The sequence below is a fragment of the Ciona robusta genome, chromosome 7 (assembly GCF_009617815.1).
Source record: "Ciona robusta chromosome 7, ASM961781v2".
Classification (NCBI taxonomy): domain Eukaryota; kingdom Metazoa; phylum Chordata; class Ascidiacea; order Phlebobranchia; family Cionidae; genus Ciona; species Ciona robusta.
This window is the reverse complement of record NC_143241.1, coordinates 8,673,383-8,698,823: the sequence shown is the minus strand read 5'-3', so window position 1 is coordinate 8,698,823 and position 25,441 is coordinate 8,673,383. Positions and strand designations below refer to the sequence as shown.

General features: G+C 38.5%; 1 protein-coding gene across 1 annotated transcript; it reads right to left on the bottom strand.

Annotated features, from left to right (window-relative positions):
• Positions 1 to 902: 902 nt before the first annotated feature.
• Positions 903 to 25,350, bottom strand: LOC149734516 (plexin-A2-like). The gene is made up of 33 exons (XM_089881071.1): positions 22,830 to 25,350; positions 22,284 to 22,496; positions 21,857 to 22,086; positions 21,407 to 21,554; positions 19,291 to 19,450; positions 18,878 to 18,971; positions 18,600 to 18,714; positions 15,745 to 15,990; positions 15,432 to 15,525; positions 14,839 to 15,023; positions 14,233 to 14,372; positions 12,726 to 12,864; positions 12,330 to 12,481; positions 12,021 to 12,138; positions 11,377 to 11,565; positions 10,742 to 10,817; positions 10,353 to 10,513; positions 9,826 to 9,978; positions 9,277 to 9,514; positions 8,695 to 8,844; positions 8,312 to 8,453; positions 8,116 to 8,175; positions 7,483 to 7,627; positions 6,939 to 7,085; positions 6,426 to 6,588; positions 6,011 to 6,111; positions 5,705 to 5,823; positions 5,300 to 5,408; positions 4,968 to 5,060; positions 4,476 to 4,645; positions 4,061 to 4,273; positions 3,416 to 3,491; positions 903 to 1,441 (listed from the first exon to the last, which is right to left on the bottom strand). Exons 1-33 carry the CDS (start codon positions 24,033 to 24,035, stop codon positions 1,271 to 1,273), a joined length of 5,916 nt encoding a protein of 1,971 aa, XP_089737197.1. The 5' UTR covers positions 24,036 to 25,350; the 3' UTR covers positions 903 to 1,270.
• Positions 25,351 to 25,441: the final 91 nt, after the last annotated feature.

Below are 25,441 nucleotides of genomic sequence, written 5' to 3'. Positions count from 1 at the left end.
CCGGATCATGATGTAGGCTAATGATCAACCCAGTGGTCACTAATGGGTTGTCCAAATTATCAGCCACACATAAAAAAATGAAAAAATCCACAAAAAAATTAATCACCCACAAAAGTACATACTTGGTAACCTGTCAGCTGGCACGAGGTGCATGAACTGTGAACATCCGTGTGATAACGACCGTCGTTTCCCGGCCACGCGAGGATAAAGTAAGTTACATCCATTCATTCATAATGAAACAATGGAAAACTTTGGGTGGGGGTGCGGCAAAGAGGCAGCAAATAGTAGGTGGTGCGGCCTTGGCGTACAGATTGTATTACTCATAACTCGCTCAACAGAAGTCCGACTCCAGCAGAAAGGTAACGACTCCATGGCGGTAGAACTCCTAGCCTCTACGTGAAGCTTGGTAGTGACGTCATAACCCTCCATGACAAGTCCAGGTCCAGGTTACAACTCAGTTTAATCGACGAAACGACATCGACGTCATGATACAGATAACATAAAGAACAGCAAGCATTACAAGTCCTGCCTACCTGCCCATGCAGCACTCGCAGGGCTTATAAAAAGCAACTCGACTGTGGGCATGGGAGTGGCAACCATGGATAAGTCACTCAAGTTCCCACCCACGAGAATATAAATGACCAAACCAACCAAAAGTCATGTCTGCTTATCCACACACTGCAAGAGCTTCAGCAACTCGACTGTGGGCATGGGAGTGGCAACCATTGATAAGTCACTCAAGTTCCCACCCACGAGGATATAAATGACCAAACCAACCAAAAGTCATGTGTGCTTATCCACACACTGCAAGAGCTTCAGCAACTCGACTGTGGGCATGGGAGTGGCAACCATTGATAAGTCACTCAAGTTCCCACCCACGAGGATATAAATGACCAAACCAATTTCATTAACGAAGTATTTATTACAGAATAACGCTGCAAAGCCGGAATGATGTTTTAAAGTTAAAGCACTTTATATAGTTGGCACAAATAACATGTTGGTTAATTTGCATACAATGGTTAAAGCCAATATTGGTCGCGCGACAATCAATCATAATTAACAAAGTTGATTATTTAAGTTGATTATTTAAGTTGATACAGAAATAATATAAGAATTAAAACTCATATTCGATAAACACGGCAGGAAATAAAAAAAAACTAAAATATAAAACTTTGTGAAATCCGTACCACTTGAGGCGCCATAACTTTTGGCGAGAAACCTCAGATTTAAATCTCTGCCAGCGGAGGGAGCAATATTCACTGATAGGGGACTAACCAGCGCCGTTCATGGAAACTGAAACATCTTCGAGTTGTTCAAATAATCGCTGACGCTGGGCTTCGGGGTCTACACTTAAAATGTGGAGGAGTTCGCCCGAATATTTCTGGACGTACCCGAAGAATTGGGTGAGGGCGGCGCTCGTGTTGAACTCATTCTGGTGAATCTGGGTGGGAAATACACACATAACATAAGCTGGGTGGATAATATATACAAAGTTACACACGTGGTAACTTGTAAGCGGGCACGAGGTGTATGAAACAGGCACCCATGTTATAACGACTGTTGTTGGCCCACCATGCGAGGATAAATAAGTTACATACATGGTAACTTGTAAGCGGACACGAGGTGTATGAAACAGAACACCCGTGTAATAACGACTGTTGTTGGCCCACCATGCGAAGATAAATAAGTTACATACGTGGTAACTTGTAAGCGAGCACGAGGTGTATGAAACAGGCACCCATGTTATAACGACTGTTGTTGGCCCACCATGCGAGGATAAATAAGTTACATACATGGTAACTTGTAAGCGGACACGAGGTGTATGAAACAGAACACCCGTGTAATAACGACTGTTGTTGGCCCACCATGCGAAGATAAATAAGTTACATACATGGTAACTTGTAAGCGGACACGAGGTGTATGAAACAGGCACCCATGTTATAACGACTGTCGTTGCCCCGCCATGCGAGGATAAATAAGTTACATACGTGGTAACTTGTAAGCGGACACGAGGTGTATGAAACAGAACACCCGTGTAATAACGACTGTTGTTGCCCCGCCATGCGAGGATAAATAAGTTACATACATGGTAACTCGTAAGCAGGCATGAGGTGTATGAAACAGAACACCCGTGTTATAATGACTGTCGTTGCCCCGCCATGCAAGGATAAATAAGTTACATACATGGTAACTCGTAAGCAGGCATGAGGTGTATGAAACAGAACACCCGTGTTATAACGACTGTTGTTGCCCCGCCATGCGAGGATAAATAAGTTACATACATGGTAACTTGTAAGCGGACACGAGGTGTATGAAACAGAACACCCGTGTAATAACGACTGTTGTTGGCCCACCATGCGAAGATAAATAAGTTACATACGTGGTAACTTGTAAGCGAGCACGAGGTGTATGAAACAGGCACCCATGTTATAACGACTGTTGTTGGCCCACCATGCGAGGATAAATAAGTTACATACATGGTAACTTGTAAGCGGACACGAGGTGTATGAAACAGAACACCCGTGTAATAACGACTGTTGTTGGCCCACCATGCGAAGATAAATAAGTTACATACATGGTAACTTGTAAGCGGACACGAGGTGTATGAAACAGGCACCCATGTTATAACGACTGTCGTTGCCCCGCCATGCGAGGATAAATAAGTTACATACGTGGTAACTTGTAAGCGGACACGAGGTGTATGAAACAGAACACCCGTGTAATAACGACTGTTGTTGCCCCGCCATGCGAGGATAAATAAGTTACATACATGGTAACTCGTAAGCAGGCATGAGGTGTATGAAACAGAACACCCGTGTTATAATGACTGTCGTTGCCCCGCCATGCAAGGATAAATAAGTTACATACATGGTAACTCGTAAGCAGGCATGAGGTGTATGAAACAGAACACCCGTGTTATAACGACTGTTGTTGCCCCGCCATGCGAGGATAAATAAGTTACATACATGGTAACTCGTAAGCAGGCATGAGGTGTATGAAACAGAACACCCGTGTTATAATGACTGTCGTTGCCCCGCCATGCGAGGATAAATAAGTTACATACATGGTAACTCGTAAGCAGGCATGAGGTGTATGAAACAGAACACCCGTGTTATAATGACTGTCGTTGCCCCGCCATGCGAGGATAAATAAGTTACATACATGGTAACTTGTAAGCAGGCATGAGGTGTATGAAACAGAACACCCGTGTTATAACGACTATCTTTACCTTGGACCTCAAATTAGACTATAGTTGCCCAATATTCAAAATACCATTTATAAGTTACTAATATGTTGAGCAATTAATGTTGAGTTGAGTAATTAATGTTACAATGTTGGCATGGGAGTGGGAACCATGGATAAGCCACCCAACCCCACCAACCGCATAAACCACAGTATTAAACACGACACTCACGAATGATTCTTCAGCAAGGAATGCTGACATGTCTTTGTGGTTGAGTTGTGGCATGTTGGAGATATCCGAGTAATATCTGTGGGATAGAAATCATATTAATACATTTTATATGGGTGAGGTCCTACAGTGAGGCACACCATGGGACCTGGGATTTAGACCAGAGTTGCCCATTACCCCAACATTGTATATACACATTCTATTCTATATGGGTGAGGTCATGGGACCTGAGATTTAGGCCAGAGTTGGTCCATTACCCCAACACTGTATATGGACATTCTATTCTATATGGGTGAGGTCCTACAGTGAGGCATGCCATGGGACCTGGGATTTAGGCCAGAGTTGGCCCATTACCCCAACATTGTATATACACATTCTATTCTATATGGGTGAGGTCCTACAGTGAGGTATGCCATGGGTCCTGGGATTTAGGCCAGAGTTGCCCATTACCCCAACATTGTATATACACATTCTATTCTACACTTAATAAATGCCACACAACATAATAAACTTTCCCAAAATGTGCAGTTTTATATACGACACTTAACCTTTGGTATAAAAACTAAAAAAGTTACCACGTAAGTAACTTTGTGGGTGATTAGCAAACTCCCCAATAAAGTACGAATATAAGATATCTATCCTACTCACCTTTCCACCCATCCTTTATAAGCGGGAATATCTTTAGCGTAAAGTAATTTATTCGACGGAGAATCTTTCCCAAGCTTGTGTTCCGCCGTCGAGCACGAGTCCATGAAAGTTTGGGCGATCACGGACAAGTAACAATCCACGATGGGTGATTTGTTGATGTCATAAAGGAACTCAGGGTTCTTGATCAAGTTCACCCAGAATCGTAACGGGAGGCTGCGGGGTAAAGTGGGTTATTTGGGTCTTGTAACTACTACTAGTACTGTGTATGTAAGAAAATTAATTAAAATTAAATTTAAAGCAAACACAAAATACCTGACCCTCATTACTACACGAACCCCTAACCCATTACCTAAGGTACTGCCTAACGGGCCCAACCCCTCAAATCACCCCCCTTTTTACCCCCAACCCCACCCACCAGTTACTCTTCCAAGTATGCACAGTCTCCGGGTCGGTGATCCCGTGGATATCCGCTTGATGGTCGAGAAAGTCAAACATATGTTTAACAGCGAGAGGAAGGGCGTGGCCTCGTTGTACCACGCTGAAAACCGTCTCGAATAAATCGTCAACGTATTTCTGTATTGTGCCCTGTTAAACATAAATATGTTATAAATCACGACATTTTGTTAAATTATTTCAGACGTAAACATTTGATATGAACATGTGCCACATAAACATATTATATATCCACACATAAATATCTTATATAAAAGCAACAATTTCTATAAATAATGTTGCTAACATGCATATTATAGCCAGGAATACATTTTAGCAATTGTAATTTTTTTAAGACTTTCAGAAGATATCTTTCTGATTTTTAAACAACCTAGATAACTTTGCTTAAAATCGAGATCTGCCGATTTTTTTTCACCAGAAATACATTTCAATAACTTATTCAAACATTCCATACCTTGGTGGTCAACAACCTCGTTAAATAAATCTCGGAAACCATTTTGTTCGTTCGGTCGTTTCCCTCCCGTTGGTCCTGGTCGCCTGGTTTTACCTGGTGGTGGGTAACCATGGATAAGCAGCATAATAAGTTGTGCATTCATGCATAAAAAACTATAATAATACATGAACAAATGTACCATCATAGTTAATATTATAAATAAACGTAATATTATAAATAAAATAACACAGACATAAGAGTAAAAGTATAATAATACATAAAACGAGATTCCGTACATAAATTGTTCATAATATTTATAATCTTAAACTAAAATAAAAGTATAAACCACTCACAAGATGATAGAATTTAGTTCCATCTTGCATCAGCGTTGGGGTGCCAGATCGACTGGTTTGTTTATAACGAGGCAAACTTGTGTTACTGCCATCCGTGGTTTGGAATAATCTGTTTGGTCGTAAATAAGAAGTGTCATATGGCTAATGCAATGAAAAAAATAAATAAATAAACTGTTATATAATAATAATAATAAAACAAAGTATATGATATTACTGCATTCAGAAAAATTGAAATTTGAAAATCAACTATTTTATATCTAATAACAATAACAAAAGGTGAATATAGACACTACAATATTAAAAATTTAAAACAGCCTAAAAAAGTATCATAAATGACATCATTAAGTATGACATCATCACGTATGACATCATTAAGTATGACATCATCACGTATGACATCATCACCTTGCACCACTTCCGTTATGTTTATGATTGCTTGTTTTTGACGTTGATGACATCATCGAGTGGTTGAGTAACGAGTTATGTTTACGAGGGATGATTGACACGTGGGATCCGTCGCTTATCTGGGGGATCATAGAGATAATATATTAATCATAGAAATACTAGATTAATTATTAAACAATATAATAATAATGAAAATGTTGTCAATCCTGGAGATAGCATATAACACTTTAACAATATTCTATTTGAGGTCATACCCTGTAAATTAGTCCGCATATTCACCCATAGAGATCGTATATATAAACTCACCTGATAATATTCTAACGTATGGACTTGCATCAAGTTGTCACCGTTGTTCGCCGACGGCTCCTCGTCCCGTAATGTTACACTTCCACGTGTTTGTCGCCATTCTGTAATAATGGGGGGGTTGTGATGTCATATCTGAGTGGTTGTGATGTCATATATCAGTGGTTGTGATGTCATATACGAGTGGTTGTGATGTCATACACCCACTAAACTACATAACTCGTACATGCATCGAGTTTTTTAATAAACGAGCGCAACATTACATATTGGGGGTAAATATGACAAGCATCTTTGTTTAAAGGGTAAAGCATACAAACAAGTTTAAGAACCACATGTTCATACCAATATATATATATATATATATATGTATGTAGTATACACCCATAACAATACAATGCACCCCACAACCCCTACTTACCAATATCGACCTCCGCAGGGTGGGGTCGCCCCGAATATGGGAGGTTCATGTACGCGACGTCTAATATCTTCCGCTTTACCTGCGACACTGAATCGCAACTCAAGACTTTCACAGCAAAGTCAGGAATGTCAAGTTCCGATAAATAATTGTTTACACGCAGTGTCTGTGGGTGGTGTGTGAAGATAATATTTATAATAACAAGATAATATGAAAGAATAAATGTAACTAACTATCCTCCCATGATGGGGCAACAAGAGTCGTTATAATGGATTCGTACCATAGTTCCCTCCTAACCAACACTATATAGTAGGACGGGGGAAGATGGGACACCCTTTATTCTATTTTGTCGTCCCATTTGGTAGCAAATAAAGAACATTCAAAGAAATATAAAAACGTATTCCCAAGACTCCCATAGACCGTTCTTAATTGTTTAAAAACAATCAGAATATTTGGATATTATGTTTTAAATGTGTCCCATCCTCTCCCACCCCACCTACAACACCACCTACTCACAATAGTCCGATGTTCCACATCTTGCCTGAGTAGTTTATCCTCGCTTAATGAGTACCTCGCTTCCCCCGTGTACATATCAACCGGACCCTTGTCTACTTGCTGACGTATCGCACGACATAACATGAACAAAGGTTCTCCGGCGCATTCCTGTAACCATGGTAACCGTGATGTCATCGATGATGTCATAAGTCTCACACTATGCGACTAGTCACGTTATAAACTTACAAAAAAACCCATAGTTTTAGCACATAAGCAAAATTAACATTTTATTGAAATCAACTTTAAACCTAATAAAGCCTCAATGCCTGGCGGATAAAACATCGGTTTCAATAAATTTTATAATTTTTTATACCAGAAGTTTAGTTGTTGGAAATATATAATGTTTGGCGGCAACAGCAGTTGGTCATTTATTTTATTGTCATTATGACATCATATAATCTATGACATCATAATATCTATGACATCATAATATCTATGACATCATAATATCTATGACATCATAATATCTATGACATCACAATATCTATGACATCATAATACTCACCACGACGAAGCGATAAAGCAAAATACTGAACCAATGAGTCAGCATTTTCTCAGCTACCGACTCAGTACGACGTAGCAATAATTTGGGATGATTTCGACTTTCCATGTTTTTACGAATCAAATCAGCGAGGAGTTGTTCCAATATTCTGTGAGAATGTGTAAAGTGATATATAGTTATATACATATATATATAGTGAATGAATTATATAAACACAGGGGAGGCAGGGATAGTTAGACACACAATCCTGTGATCACAATGTGTTACTTATGTGCAGTGCAAACGCAGTCACCACAATATTTGGTTTTAATATACATTGAAAATGGAGGCAACCGTTTCTAATATACTGGTTGTAACGTTCGAAATGGACCAAAATATGTAAAATAATGAACTTTAATAAATTTGATGTTACACAAATACCTTGCATGACAACGACATAACCCTGGTTTGCCTCGTTATACCAGATGCGTTAAAACACTGGTTTTATGTATGGCTGACCATTTAGACAATCCATTAGTGACCACTGGGTTGGAGCAATTACCATTAAGTGTCCAAGGACACATACGCTCACAAACCCAAGCCGACTGTAAGCTTAAATAGTTTAAATATATACGAAACTGAAGTCACTCTACTCACTCGGTGGCGTAGTGGAGTCGATCTTGAAAAATCACCATAATCAACCCTGCTACTGTTCCCCTGTGATGTCATAATTATACATGTGATGTCATAATTAATATCGTTTGCATTGTAATTACCATAAAATAATTATTATAAGATACTGGGATAGGTAAAATAAATTATAAATAATTGAATTATGACATCACAATCATACTTGTCTTTCATGGAGAAACCCCTTTGTTGTTCCAAACATCGAATCAGTGACATCATAAACACTTTGTTTTCCAACAATCGATTGAATCGTTCCATCCCGATCGTTCGACCGCGACCTTGACGGACGCTGTTCGTGCGGTAGTCTATAAAAATATTATAAAAATAATACAAATTTAATAAGATTTAATAGAGATATTATAGAATCAATAAAAATGTTATAAAATGTATTGAAAATACTGTAAAGTTAATAGAAACAATACAAAACAAATTGAAATTACAACTAAATAGAAATTTTACCAAATTCGCAGAAACTACAATTTTTACCAAAGAATCACCAATAAAATGCATAGGCAATATATGATTAGTTGATAACATGATAATAACCTGATAATAGCAACGTATGTTGTTGTTCTGCAGTTAGAGGGTCAGGGAACAAAACACGCATTAAGTAAACCCTGTATTCCAAGTAAGGAATTCCCGTCCCCCCTCCCACGGTGTCTAACTCGGACATGTCCGTTTGTAACTCCGCGAATGCTGAGGTCAAATATATGGGGTTAGGGGGGTGTAGTATGAAGTGAAATGAATAAATGTAACTTATTTATCCTCGCATGGCGGGGCAACGACAGTCGTTATAACACAGGTGTTCTGTTTCATACACCTCGTGCTCGCTTGCAAGTTACCACGTATGTAACTTATTTATCCTCGCATGGCGGGGCAACGACAGTCGTTATAACACGGGTGTTCTGTTTCATACACCTCGTGCCAGTTTACGAGTTACCACGTATGTAACTTTGTGGGTGATCACATACCATGCTTGCCCAAGACCACATACGCCAACCAAACCCCCCAGGTTTGGCGCCTTGAGATTCTACACAACGAGACTTAGTTGGACCAAACATAGGGAAAGGCACCACTAATGGTATAAGGTCTATATATGTCTATATATGCTTATACCACCCCACCCACCTTCTTTGCAAACATTCGCAACCCTCGATTCCATGCGATCCATCTGCACTTGCATATTCTTCACTTCTTCGTCGCTACGGTTGGCACGACGACGATAGATGCAAACCAGCGCAGTGACAACAATGGCCAACACCACAACAATGATGATAACGATAGCTATCAACATGGTTGTTGGCGTTTTACTTGTGTTGTTGTAAACCAACCGACCAACATTTTGCTCGTAACCTCCTATTTTCACCTGAAAGTTTCAAAGCAAAATTTCCTTTTTTTTTATTGTTAGGTGAATTTTATTTTTTTATTCTGTTTTGGTCTTAACCACTTATTTACACCTGAGAATTTGGAATATTATTTTACAATCTTACAAGTGAATTTTAAACTACTTTTTATGCAAACTAATATTTTCTAATTAAAGTTTGAAATTAAAACTATATATATTATGTTTAACAGCAATTTTCTAAATTTCAAACTTCTAAACATTTCAATTTAAAAAATTTTTTTTTTTAAATAACAAAATCTTGATAAGTTTATAATATTTCTATCTTCACTTACCACGACATTGTATTCCCCGTTATCGGCCTCACTAGGTGGCGTGCATGTCACCGTGTCGTAATTAACGTTCGTAATGTTACAATTCCAATTGCCCACCATCACACTGATCATTGTTTTGTCACAATCGTTGTTTATCGGACATAAATTGGATCCCTGTGATGTCATAATGGGGATTATGAGACCATACTGTAGTTAAATTAGAACTATAGGAAGGAATAAAAAAATGTTGCAAAAATTTAATAAAACTGTTGAAAAGTTTTACAAGCATGCAAAGTGACACAAAACAGTTCATCAATTATTAGGGAAAATACAATCGAATTACCGGAAAAAATAAGTTCAAATTTTTGAGTTAAGTTTAAAATATTTTCAAGTTCTAAATTTGAGCATAAAAATTACGTTTAAAAACAAAGGCAAAATCGTTGAACATGAATGCGCATGATTGAGGAGGACCACTTATAATATATAACAAGAATTAAAAACAATGGTAACCCCTCAGTTTGTTAACATGAAGCAAAACTCCAACCCACCCGTATATAAAGCGATTCCCCGGTGAAAGGTTTTGTTCGATCGTCGCCTTTGAAATGCTCAAAGTAAGGGTTGGGCACGTAAGTGATCTGCACGTCGTTGTTGTGCACCTCTGCGCAGTTCGGTTGCGATGTTTCAATCGATAATATGCCAGTGATGTGGTCTATGGGGGGTAAAAAATTATTAGGGTTTATGTGGTGGTGGAATTTTGCCGCGATTGGGCGAATAAATGGATTTACCAAGCGTATTTAACAGCCGTATAATATTAGGAAACTAAATGTAAAATAAGTGTAATGTTTTAAACCATTCCTGGATTTAGCAAATGTGGGTCTAACACCTCAACACCCAGGGTTCTACTAGACCATCTTACCCCACCCATGTGTCAACTTACCCCCGTTACGCATGGTCACCCCCGTTGTAATGTTGGGCGACGAACAGTTTAGTTGAAATCCATCAACGATGCATGTCTGTAGGAAAGGACAAGTTTGTAAATAAAAATATATTTTACAAAAAAAACTGCAAAATCAAAGAAAACAATCTCAAAATGTACAGTTTGGGGAAATAAATTGTAATTTTGATTGAATTCCATCAGGAAAATTTGGCAGAACTCGAGATTGTTGGTTGATAATGTAGTTACAATGACTACTTGTTTTACAAGAAATGTGGATTCAAATTATACCAAGATCCGTCAATCAAGGGGTGGAAGGTTGCTTAGATGGAAAAGTGGGACGGGTTTTATGGTTTTATTTAAAGCTAAAAGGGATAATTTTCAAGTTTATTTTTAAGTTTGCTATAAGACCCGTTATTTCACCCACACACCCCAAACATAACGCATGTAAACATAAAGGGGGTTTTAGATAAAAAGGGAGTTTGGTAATATTATTTTTTTCTTTTTCACAACCTGAGACTTTTTCACAACCCTCCAAGAGCTTTTTTCTCCCATATATTGTCCACAAGTTGGGTTATGATAATGCAATTACAATGAACTATATCTACCCCAAACACAACCCCAGCCCCACTACTCACATGAACGAACTTCTTCCCGTTCACCGAGACCACGATCCTCGGCCTGTCAATCAAATGTAGGTTCACCCCAGTAATGGTTTGGGGGATTCCCCCGCTACTGATAGATATCCCAGGAGATATATCGTCCAACGCGACATGGTGTTCGAATCGGAACTCGGACACTGTTCGAATAAAACCGTCGAACATCGCCTGTGTAGAAATAGTATATATTTGAACATAGAAATAGTATATATATATATTATAAATTAACATAGAAATAGAAACGTTTTAAGATTCAATTATGTTTTACAGTTTTTTTTGTAAAATATTCTTTTAGTTTTACATAACATTAAATAACTAATTTCTTTATAAGAAAAAGTTTCCATTTCGGCAAAAATTGCGAGTAATGTTAATACATAGAAACAATATAAAGACTGAAAGAGATGATGCAGCAACTTTGGTTTCAATTTTAAGTTATCAATATTTTGTCTGTAGTATAGGGATTGGTGTTGAGTCTTAAATGTAAAAAAAAAAAGAACTTCTTTTTACAGACTTATATTCCATCTGCTGGCAACAGCGTTCACATAAATAATTAAAATGGTTCAACTATTAACGCAATGATATTGGTTGGGACTAAAATTGTGTTAATAAGTTAAACGACGAACCAGGAAACTTGGGACAGCTTGCCGATAATGTCTATGGTGGTGGTGTCGCGTACTTCGTCGGTTCCTCGTCGCTCTGCACGGTAGATGACACACGAGGGAGGTAGAGGTCAACGAGGAACTAGAACGAGACAGTTTTTTAAGTTGAAAAAATTATTTTTTCTAGTAAAACAAAATAAACATTTGAACAAAAAAATAGAAGTAAAAAATTTATTTAAAAAATGTAATTTCCTACAAAAACCTAAGAATAAAGTGTCTAAAAAAAGTATTTTCATTTAGGAAAATTAAAAAACTTCTGAAACTGAAACTCACCGATCCACAACGCAATCCTCGCCGACAATTTTAATTGTGACATCATTTCCTGTATCTAGGTACTTCCCCTCAACCGTAACCTCGGTACCCCAACCAGATATTGCAGATTTCGGGGAAAAGTTCGTTATTACTGGTTGGACGAATTTAAAAATCTGGGGAATATGAAACGATTAAGTATAAAAAAAAGTAGACCAAACTAAAAAAAATAATTATACAACTTTATTTTGTATCTGCGGTAACGGTACAGAAGGCTGAAGCAATAAATACTAAAAGAAGTTCGTTATTACTGGTTGAACAAATTTGAATATCTGGGGAACAGAATTTCATTAACAATGATTTAAATACGATTTAATTTTTGCTACAAGATCAATTTCAAAACCTAACATTCCCACCCACCTGGTCAGAGGTTGCGTTATAAGCTCGGCCACTTTTACACCGACTGCTTCCCTCATGGGTGATACATAAACTTATTCTTCCTTCAGGGAGTTTCCCCTCAGTGCGACCTATTCCATTGAACTCGCACGAAAACGAACAACTGGAAAATAGGGTATTATGAAGTATGGGCTTTCTCTTATATTATATATATATATATGTAGTCTGGGCCCTGGGGCTATAACAGTGGTCAGCCTGTCTGCTTTTAGCACATTAGGCACAGGTTCAACGCTGCTATCATTGTGGGCAAATGTGTGCTTGGGAAAACACTTCATGAATGTTTCTCCAACCCAGTGGTCACTAATGGGTTGTCCAAATTGTCAGCTATGCATAAAAAAATCACCCACAAAGTTACATACGTGGTAACAGAACACCTGTGTAATAACGACTGTCGTTGCCCCGCCATGCGAGGATAAATAAGTTACATACGTGGTAACTTGTAAGCTGACACGAGGTGTATGGAACAGAACACCTGTGTAATAACGACTGTCGTTGCCCCGCCATGCGAGGATAAATAAGCTTCATTCATTCAATAGAAGCACAATATACATCATTGCATGCCATGGGACCATCTATATCAGGCGTGCCCAACCCGTCGACCGCGGACCTATCTCAGGTCGACCGCGACAGGTGTAATAAAAAAAATCAAACAATCTGCTGTGGCGTTATAATTGCCAAATCATTAATTTTATCAATACTTTGTACAAAAAATACGGACCGTGTTAAGAGGGCGTATCTGTACGGCAGCAGGCAAAAAATCCAAGATGACGACTACTATGACGTAACAATCCGAACAATGGCGATTATTTTACAATAATTTCCTTAACCTGGTCTGCATGATTTGTACACTAGTAACTCTCTGTGCTTCAAACTAAGTATTTTTGACTATATTCCTCAAAATTTTGATCCTTTCCGGCTTTTGTCAAGCGATCGCAACAACCGTTAGTAGCATGGCAGAGAGATAACGAGCCAAGACCTATCATTTTAACGCTAAATGGGAGGAAGATTATTTTTTCCTGTTTATTCGTATTCAAAGCCTGTTTGTTTAATATGCAACGCAACGGTACCGTACGGCGAAAAAAGCAAATCAGGAGCAGCACTTTACAACGGTACGCGGGGGGTATGAGAGGGATTTTCCTGGAAAAACACAACTAAGCTCCGCTAAAGATGACGTGTGACGCAACAATTGTATGTGTGACGTTTTTTCGTTTGTTACATTTCAGTTAGTTTTGGTAACGAAGTCATTTGTGTAGTAATTAAATTAGTTTTGTTGCTAATAAGTTAAAACCATGAGCATGGTTCATTGAACCGCTGCAGTTGCTTATACAGGGGATTAACGCATACAAGAGATATTTCGGCATACGTTGACGCTAGCTGGTAGACCGCGTGCAGTTGGTTAGTTGAAAAGTAGAACTTGGGCCAAAAAGATTGGGCACGCCTGGTCTATATTATATATAACACATTGACCAACCAATCCTTGATATCCACCATCTGCAGGTTCGTACATTGATGACCTTTGACCTCCACCCTCATATTTAACCCTCTGTCAAGGTTCGTACCCCTAATCGTCACCCGGGAGTTCCCCCCTATCGGTACTGTAGCGGGGTGGAACTGAAAGAAAGGGGTGGGTCAAAGTAGAGGTTGGCAGCGTTAGGTAGGACAGTTGTGTGGGACCATAATTGTAAGATATTAATCTTTGCAGGAAAATTTAATGTTTCGGATATAGAGGTTATACCTTCTACATTATATTAGCAGGTATTATGTGGTTAGGGGTTAAAGAAGAAGAAAGTAATATAGGTGACTTGTAAATATAAAAGGGGGTAGAACTGTTACCGTTGGCTTCTGCAGCAACACAGGGGTAGGAGCACTTCGCATGTTGCATAGCTGTGGTTTTAATTGCCAAGCGTTTGAATGATAATATTTTCGGAACATGAATAAAGGACTTCACTTTGGTGAGCACGTCACTTCTGGACAGACTAAGGTGTTGGGGTAATGGGCCAAATCCAAGGTCCTCATGGACCTCACATACAGAATATAAAAAATGTATATTTTCCTCTTTTTCAAGAAGACGACTCACCTCAGTAATAGTTGGGTTTTGACAACCTTTACTTGAGGTCGATTCAGTCCATTGTGATGTCATACACGCTCGACCAAGCGTGCAACTCTTCGATTGCTCGCACCATCCACAGTGCCACCTAGTGGGGGATTGGAGGCACTTGCCGCAGTTGTTCTGCTCGGCTAACGCGCATGTGTACATCTCGACTGTGGGGGGGGGGGGTTAGTTGGACCTTATGCTCACTGTCGGTGTACACACCTCATGATCACTGATAAGTTACAAGTCACCTTATGCATTTATATTAAGTGGGGGGGGGGGAGATGGGACACCTTTAGCACATAATATCCAAATATCCTGATCGTGTTTCAAACAATTAACAACGGTCTATGGGAGCCGTGAGGGTACAGTTTTATAATTCTTTAAATGTTCTTTGTTTACTACTGAATGGGAAGAGGAAATAGAACGAAAAGATGTCCCATCTTCCCCATACTACTATACATGTTCACCTAAATTTGAACCTATTACTGACCACTGGGTTAAAGCAATTAGCAGCCAAGCCCAATGACACACAACTACCAGCATTAAACCTTGAACCCCACACCCCGAACACTTACCGTTAATATTATGCGGGTTATCCAGTATGTTGGTTGTATCGTAGTAAACTTTGATGGTCGCGTTCTTGCTTCGTTGGTTTGGTGGGAGTTGCCCCTGAAGGTTAATAAGGATTATGATGTGTTATAATGGGAGGGTTATATATGAGTGAGGTCCTACAGCGAGGCACATTGGCGACCCGGGGTTTAGGCCAGAGTTGCCCATTACCCCAACACCCAGGCTGCTACCATATAAACTTCACTAGGTGTTGAAGCTTGTCGCTTTTTTAATTTTTTAATATTTCTTTTCTTACTATATATTATTTCTATTACTCACTCGGACATTAAGACACTTGATGGCGCTGCCTTCATTAATTCCCGATACTCGTTGCGGGGATTCCCCAGGTATTGTGATGTCACAGATGAAATCATCTGGTGCCACCCGCTGGAGAGAATGCAGGTTCGACGCAGCAAGGGTCAAGTTGAGACGGTCGGCCACGTTGAGGTATATAGTGGCCGGGGTGTGGCGGGGGAAGGTGGGGGGGAAGTGTAGGAAGGGTAGGAGGGTTAGCTGGGGGCAAGCCTGTGGGGTGATGGGGTATATTAAGTTCGGGGTACAAACAGTTAAATATGAGTAAAAGCTCAAAAAACGTTAATTTTAAAAATCTTTTTTTAATTCACATGTCTGAATAATTGGATTTATGCGTTAGTTTGTTGTTAACATTAACTGGGGCAAGCCTGAGGGAGGAAGTTAATGTACAAATATGTATATATAACTAGTTGGGGGGAGTTGGGACACCTTTTCATTCTATTTTCTCGTCCCATTTGGTAGTAAACAAAGAAGATACAATAAATTATAAAACCGTATCCTCACGACTCCCATAGACCGTTGTTAATTGTTTAAAAAACGATCAGAATATTTGGATATTATGTGTTAAAGGGTTTCCCATCTTCTCCCACCCTACTACGTGTGATCATTAGAATTCTATCACGTAATGCATTGTGACGTCATAGTTGCCCATTATAACAAAACAGTCATATCCACCAGCAGCGTTCAGTATCTAACTGACAAGTTCCATTATTACGTCATAGACCACCTACGTAGCAACGCTACTGTGACGTAATAATATCAATATAGAACTGTCAGATAAGCATTGTTATGTCATAATGCAAATATCGCTGCGTAATAATGGTCGATTGTTTGGCGCAACACGTATGTGACGTCACAATACGCGAAAATTCGCGAATCGCTGCCAACCGCCATATTCGCTTGTATCGGCATGCTTGTGACGTCACAAGGAATGTGAAGATACGCGACACGTGAAGCGGAAATGGTTTTAAACGAAATCGCGATGTGCGCGAAAAATATGGGGTTGTGACGTAACAGTGAGGATTATATTTAGTATCACGTGATAAACCATAGGAATCCAAGGTAATTATGACGTAACACAGACCAACATTGTCGATCTTCTCGTTGAAGTATTTACGTCACAAAAACCTATTCCAGAATATAAACAATGAAAACAATGGAATTTATATGACGTCGTTTTGGCGGGAAATTATAATTTAAATATCAACATGTGATAATGCGATTATGACGTCACAAACGTAATCAATAATCCTTTGTTTAAATGAATGGAAACAATCGGGCAAGTCGAGACGTGCCTGGTGTGCAATCGACCGTGAACCAATCGCGTCGCGTCATGCTTGTGACGTCACAGGGAAACGACGATAACCGCGATAAAGTTGGATTGTTTACGTGACAAAGCTATTGTTACAATAATCGTAACAAACAAACTATATATTATGACGTAACACAATTTAAGTTGTTTTGAACAAGACGATGGTGACGTCAAGATGAATCATACATGGGTGTGTGACGTCACACAAAAAAATTTGATCGGTTCTCGAATATCGTCAATAATTATGACATCATAATAACAACGGGGGTTAACAATGAACATGGAACTAACTTTATTGTTACGTCATAACAAACCTTTGTTACGTAATAAACCTTAACCTCTGTGTCGTCATAAACACCATTATGACGTTATTTACAACATTGACCCCAGTAGCCCCGGTCACGTGACACCATTGTTCTAATCTTCTGCGACGATTAACGATTATTACGTCATAATGTTTAGAGTTCATGGCGCGAGTGTCGCGGAGGAAGTGACATATTGTGACGTAATAATCGGAAAGCGGAACTTGGCGTTGCCGCGATTTCCATTGTTACATTATGACGTAATAATATCATCGCGGATTACTCGAATCGAAATCTCGCAATTCGACGCGATTAAGCGGACCTAACATAAGGCATTGTGACGTAATCCATTATTACGTTATCTGATTAAATTCGGGAACATAGAAGTTGCAAATACTCAACGTTTGTTACGTCGCTAAAACCGATAAAAAAAACCCATAAAGTCACATCAGTGGTAACTCGTAAGCGGGGATAAATAAGTTACATTTAATCTTTCAGCGTAAATTTGTCTTCGATTACGGTGGCGAAGATAAAAGAACGAAAACACGAGATTTGTCGACAAAACCACAGTCGTTAAACACGCTTACGTTGAACGTCATTCCTGTGGTCTCAAACTTTTTTATTTTTTGTAGAGTTTTAGTGACTTGAGAACAAGAACGGAAGCGGTCGCTTGAACGCGCGACGTTTTCGAAGTTTCGCGGTTTCAGCATTGTGACGTCACTATAAGTGAGTTTTAACCCTCGGGCTATTTAAGTAGATTGTTATTTGTGATGTCATAGAACCCTTTGTGTTGTAAACAATTAGACAACCACTGACACTACATGGGCTATTGTGACATCACAATCGGGATTGACAGGAAACAATGGGAACAATTGAGTGGATTGTGGGGAAATAATGGAGTTGTAGAAATGGGCTGGGATGAAAAAGATACCACAGTACTAGTACTAATGTAATGAATTAATTAAACATATATTTATACCCAGATCATGTTTTCACGACTGTCGATTTGCAAAATAGATACAACTGTATTGCCAAACTGTATGTTGGGTTTAGCGGGCACGCTTTTATTCCACACTTTTACTCAAGCAGTTTTTACCTATAAAGTATTTTAACGACTGTTGTTTCGCTGCTAATTTCCTTCTCTTCGTTGTTTAATTATTTTAATCTTCGCTACTTTATTCGAAGAGATAAAGTTATATAATACTTACTGTTGAGTTGATTATAACATCGGATAGTTGGTTGCAATCCTGGTTACTATCGGTACATTTATGTTCGGATGGACACCACACACACCCGAAGCCACTCCCTGCACATGACATACACCTGTGGGGGTAGGAGGGTTGTTTAGGTAGAACTAATTAAAACACCCACGATTCACGATAACTATATGGTTATTCAAAGAGCCTAAAAATTCAAAAATCACTGAGTTGATTGGTTTTATGACAATATAACTGTGAGACATTTCAGTAAGCAATAATACACTTACGATTTATGATGACTGCATTCGTACAATGTTATATTGGTGGTTGCGATGACGGGGCCGTCCTCCTGGGTGAGGGAGAGGGGAATCACCAGGTAACCTGTGGGGTGAGAGGGGGTTAGGGGTTGTATTGGTAAAAGGGGGTTATTTGGGGGACAAACAACACACCTAAGTTTACAGAAATAGAAAATATATAAAACACGTTAACACCTAAGCTGCTACAACCCATTAGTGACTACTGGGTTGTAGTTGTCGTTAAGTGTCTTGCCCAAAGACACATAGGCCCACAATGGTAGCAGTAACGAGCCTTGAACCTGTATCATCTTATCTAGAGATGAGTGCTAAACCGCTGAGCCGTAACGAACAAATAGAAATTATATAAAACCCATCCAATTTTATAGAAATCATATAAAACTCACCTGACTCAGGTATTGGGGTTGTCGTAGTAGAAGGGGGTTTCCCACAATCGATCCTATTATGTTGTGCATCGATTCTAGCGTTTGTGGTGAAACTCGTTCCGTAGTGACATCGGTATCGTAGTTTACTCGGAAAGGGAATGTTTTCCCCGACAAGTAAAACCTGGGGGGGGGGTGATTATTAATCTTTTTAAAAGTGTACGTCAAAATAAAAAGATGGTTTAACTTAGTTGATTAACTGATTAACAGAAAAAAATACCAATTAAGCGGGCACGAGGTGTATGAACAACACCCGTGTTATAACGACTGTCGTTTTTTAGCCACGCAGAGATAAATAAGTTAAGGTTATTCATGCTAATCCCCAACATTATTCATACGGTGATTGGGGTGGGGGTGTTTTGGGCAATTAAAGGCAATTAATATAAACACTTTAAACAATCAATGGAATTTTTAATCAGGGTAACACTGGTTTGTTATAAAACCAAGATGATAAAACATATTATGATGTCACTCTCGTTTTAAAATGTTTCCCGAACACTCACAGTTAAAAGTATATTGGGATGAAGTTATATAAGGCAATTAAAATCAATAAACACTTTAAACAATCAATGGATTATTGAAGTGGTTTAAACGTCCATACTTCATAGTGGATGTGGTTTGGAAAAAATACTTATTGTTTAAAATGAATATTTAAACAAATTACTTTATATAGTAGGGTGGGGAAAGATGGGACACTTTTTCATTCTATTTTCTCGTACCACTTGGTAGCAAACAAAGAACATTCAAAAAAGTATAAAACTTTATCCTCACAACTCCCATACACCGTTGTTAATTGTTTAAAACATGATCCAGTATTTGGAGATTATGTCATTTTGTGCTAAAGGTGTCTCATCTTACCCCACCCTACTACATTTAAAAATAAACAAATTACCTCGTAAACAATAAAGAAAGTTTTTTAAAGGGTAATTTAAACAATTAATTTATATTATTACATCATAAATAAAATTTGGTTTATAAATTTAAAATTCCTTGTTTAAAATTGTGGAATGGATTTGTTTGTTAAGTAACAATGAACATGGAATGTGGATTATGACATCACAATGACAACAATGGAAATTCTTTATAAGGTAAAATTAGAGATAATCTTGTCACATGATATGAGTTGTATGGTTTAAGCGACAATGAATATAATATATGATACTTTGGGGGCATTAGGTGTCAACAAAACAATAACCTTGAATTGGTTGCACCACTTATCACAGGTGTTTATATAAGTTAAGCTGTATTTGACCGACACTTCAGTATTTTAGCTAGTTTTACAAAGTGTCAACAAAACAATAACCTTGAATTAGTTGCACCACTTTTCACAAGTGTTTATATAAGTTAAGTTATATTTATTGTCCCCAAACTAAAACACAAACAATGTAATTCCTATTACACCAGACAACAAACAAACGCGACAGGTAAAATCAGTCATTCATAAACCTGGTATTTGGTTACTTATTAACGCTTGGGGAATTTAAGTTGAGGAGAAACGCGCGGCAACCTTAACCAGCAAGTATATGTTACACACAAGGTGTTATTTCATCATGGCATCATAAGCATAGTTTAATGTATAAATTGCCCCTTTAGTACAAATATGTTAATTCTATTATATACCAACTTGGGACTAATGTCTTGTCATTTGGTAGAATAAACATTTGGAATAAAATAAAAATACATATCAATACTGAAACAGTAAATTCGTAAAATACAATTTACATATTTGTAGCAGAAAAGTCGATTTCTACATTAAATTTTAACTATTCTTAGTAAATGGGGCAGCAGAATAATTTGTAAGATGTTACTTCTGCTACCAGGCATAGTTTAAAGTAAAAACTTTTAGACATCCGGTATAAAAACGCAAAATTATTCCAAGGTTTTGTATTTATATTATTTATAGAGTCGGTTTAGCGTTGCGTATTTATATAATTATATAGTTCTCAGCTGTTCATAAAACAAAACGTTGCAATAAAACTAATGTTTTTAAAGCAGAAAAGCCAAAAAGTAAATTTTTGACACTAAGCCAGGCACATAAGCTGAAGCATAAAATAAACATTGTATAAAACACGACACATACCTTTTTAGTCGGGGCAGTTGAAGACACCGAGAAATGTAGGGGTTCTGGGGTTTGTGGGGTTAAAGTGGGACAGCCCCCTGTCTCGGAGTTTTGGAAGAAAACGAAGTTAACGTTGTTCGATTGTTTGCAGTTTCCGGTGGAGGAGCATCTGTGGGGGTGGGGGTTAGAGTACCGGGTGAATCGGGTGATACAAGTTTTTCTGTTACTTCTGCTACCATGATGTGAATTAGTTATTTTATTTTCCCTCAGGCTCAGGTGAACAGCAATAACTATTTTCCTACTTTTGCCTGCTATCCCGCAAAGCTTAAAAATTTACCATTATTATTTTGTTGATGGCTTGAAAAATCAGTTGTCAAAATTACTATGTTTTGCAAGTCGTAACGAATTGTAAACTAAGTGACAAATAATATATATATTATATACCGTACTTTATATAACCAATGTACTCACTTGCTTTCAATGGTACACCACCCACAAAAAGGATCGGACGCAGCCAAACACTCGCCACACGAGGTGTGTTGCTCGCAATTAAACTGCGGCAATGCGACCAATTTGTTACGAGTCATCCCGTATATTAGCTGAGTCGTTGAATAATCACCCCACCCAAGTTTCAACGAGGTTACGGGGTGGCCGGGGTCAATCGGGACGGTTTCGTAAACCGACTGTGTATCCATGCGGAACTGTGGGTATAGAAATAATATAAACCCATCTTGTATTTGAAATTAAAATTTTGGGTGTAAAAACATTTTTGCATCAAAATAGGAATTTTTGAAACATACATACACTTAAAGTTTTTGCTAAATAAATTTCGTTTACGCTATTGATAACCTCTTTGGTTTAAAGAAACAAATTAGTGAATTACCCAAACAATAATCACCTTCAAAAGATTCCCATTATCAGTTCCCATAAACACGATGGTATGATCGTTGGGTTGCGACATAAACTTGGTGAACTCTATCGCGGTTATCGTGCGTTCGCTTTCATACACTGCGTCACGTGACCACACGGTGGGGTCCTGGAGGAAGTGGGTAACTTCCCAAACAGCCGGGGAATGCTGGCAAACTTCTTTCGATGGGTCAATGTCAAAGTTCTAGAAAAATATCGAGAAATTTTAAAGTTACTTTTTATTTTGTATGTGACTGAAATTTATTTTGTCTTCTCGGTCACGATAACGAAAACGGGAGAGTTTACAAAAGCGAAAAGACAGGTAGTAACGGTAAAACAACAGTTGTTAAAACAAGCTTATTGATAAAAAAATTAACAATGTTTTGGATAAAAGGCGCGACCGACTTCACTAGATTGTTGTAGTTTTATAAAACATTTTATTTGTTTGTAGTTTTATAAAACATAAAGACTTCACCCAGATAGAATGAATCCTAAAACATAATGGTTGTCTTGTAGGATAATAATACACATCACTCACCCCTCCACACTGAGCCCCTGACTGCTTCACCCATGGTATAACCGTAGCGTGGTCAGATGTCCGACTTTTCATCTGACAACCTCGTACAAGTTGCGCGAACCTACGTTCCACCTCCTGCAGCGGAAACACACAAACCACGCTTCTACGATGGTTTGGTTGCTTGAAAGATATCATAACGACATTCACTGGTTTGTTTTGAACCCTTAGGTTAAGTTGTTCAGCGTATCGACGATCTACTTTATTGGTGCTAGCAGCGATGGCCTCTTTATACACGATCCCATCCTTTCTGCACTCCAATGGAAGCTCCATGTATGATCCCATTCTGTATGAGTTCTTGAGGCAGATTTGCGAGATATAAGTCACTTCATTGTATTCTGTATACGGTGGTTGTGCAGTGTTGGGGTGGGTGGTGACAAAGTAACCGGTGTGCGTACCAGCGAACCCATAAATAAAGTTCACCCTGTAATCCTTGGCTGCATAATCCTCATAATTCATCAACACCCCGAGCCCGGAATACACATCTTGGTCGACAGCGATGGAAAACATGGAAGGGTCGCGATTGTTCTCGGTTAAGATCCGTTTCGCAATCGTGAAGAAAACGTCATCTGATAATAAATTTGGTTCGTCGAATTTAGTTTTCGACGAGCCTACGTAGAGAAACGAGTCACTAGATGGGGCTATGAAGGCCACGGTTGTTTGGTGTTCGCCCCCTGCGACGTATTGCCACGTCTTCGTGTTGTTTGTGTCCGAAGTGCTCAAAAGTCGCGCGATGTTACCTTTCTGGCGCAACTCGCACACACCGTGCGCGCTGGTGCCACAAATGATTAGTCGGTTCATGGCGGGGTCAGGATCCACAAGGATTATTTTGTTAACATTGTCGACCAGCGCACCACTTGAAGTTTTGGGACCGGTCACCACAGTCCTTCTGAGCTGTAGTTGCTGCGTTAACTGATAAAGTCTGTTCCTCCCCCCAACGTAAATATTCCCATTAAGCGACATATCAATTGCAAAGTTGTTAAGTTCGCATTTCTGCGAGTCGCAGTTCGATTTATTGAAAACATATTTTTCAACCCCAGCAACAGCTTGAATTAACGAGAATGAAATTAGAAAAACGACAAATATTTTCCAACTTAGTGACCAAATATGGGACGCCTTCTTTCCACAATATTTCCACGGCAATGTGCACGTAGTTCCCAACATTTTCATCTTAATCCAAATTACTCCGTCATAATACCATTGTTCTTTTCAGTAAATTTATTATGATGTCATGAACACTGATAAAGGGCCTTGTTCTGTAATTTTTTTAAAAACTTAAAAATAAAAATATTATTAAAGTGTAATATCCCCCAGTGAGGCACAGCATAAAAATAAGGCCATAAATCGACCCGTCGCATAACTTTTAAAACGTAGATATACAAAGTTTATATGAACAAACAATAGATTGTTGAGTGTCGGCAATACAGGAAGTAATCGTCAACCAACAAGGTATTTAACACTGGATCCTCGTATAATATATCACGCGGGTGCAACCTGCGGGATAAATGCCGCCAGAAAAGTTGTGCAGCCGGCGAACCCAGTTGCATATTTTTCACTGAATATAATTGATGTGATAAATTAACATGGCAGTTCAGGACATTTCTGCGTCCGAACTCCATATTTCTAAAGGGAAATAAGAGATCAAAGAAAAAAGAAACTCCTATGGGTCCATGCAAACCTATGTTAAATAAAGTACGGCCCGCAGGTTCACCCAGTAATTAATACCTGGCCCCCTATGATACAGGTCGCACAGTCCTGTATTAGTTCGTGCTTATAGTTGTAATATATGTAATTAATATCAGACATTTAATAAACTTAATTAGCCAGCTAGCAGCTACTATACCTCTTCCCTATCTGATGGTAGAAAACTTTTTGTATATATATATATATTTGAAATTAGCAAAATTCCCAAATAAAAAAAACTACGTAAGGTAAAAACATGACTGTATCTGTGTATAAGTAAGCCCACCTCCTGTACCTTTGTCCCACTAACTTTTTCACTTATTTTCAAAATTAATTTTTGACACAAAAATCTGACCTTTAAAACCAAGTAATCAGTGACAAACGGAATACTTTAACATCGGCTCACCTGAGCAACAATAGCGCAGATTCTAAACTTATATCGCGGCGAGAAAACTAATTGTCCAGCCACCAGGTTATAACTGCCCCACCCTGACGTTATAATTATAAACTTACCAACTTCAACTAATATAAGGATTTCTAAACTTAACTCGTTGCTTATACCTTTAAATACCTGTCAAGTTACGACACGAAGTTACAGAATATTAAAATTCTAGAAGGAACAAACAATTGATTTCACTTCTTGCTTCCGCTTTCGTTTATTACGTCATAATCAAGTAACGAGGAGTTATTCTAAAACTTCCGAAATTCACGTTTGTTAAAACTTTGGAACTTCCGCTTTCGGAAGGCGTGACATCATCACTAATTACGTCATTAACAAAACGGACACATACGTCACGTAATTGACGAATTCCTGCACGTCAATTTCATTCAAAACATTTTTTGCCCAAAAAGTTTTTTTGCGGGATTTTTATAGACTCTCTAGCGCAAGCGTG

What these genes read in the sequence shown, in the direction of transcription:
- LOC149734516 (XM_089881071.1), bottom strand. Translation starts at nt 24,035, where the DNA reads ATGAAAATGTTGGGAACTACGTGCACATTGCCGTGGAAATATTGTGGA. An exon ending in ATAATGGGAATCTTTTGAAG is followed by an intron (nt 22,087 to 22,283) that starts GTGATTATTGTT and finishes CTATACCCACAG; the next exon opens with TTCCGCATGGATACACAGTC. An exon ending in ACATACGTTGCTATTATCAG is followed by an intron (nt 8,454 to 8,694) that starts GTTATTATCATG and finishes ATATTTTTATAG; the next exon opens with ACTACCGCACGAACAGCGTC.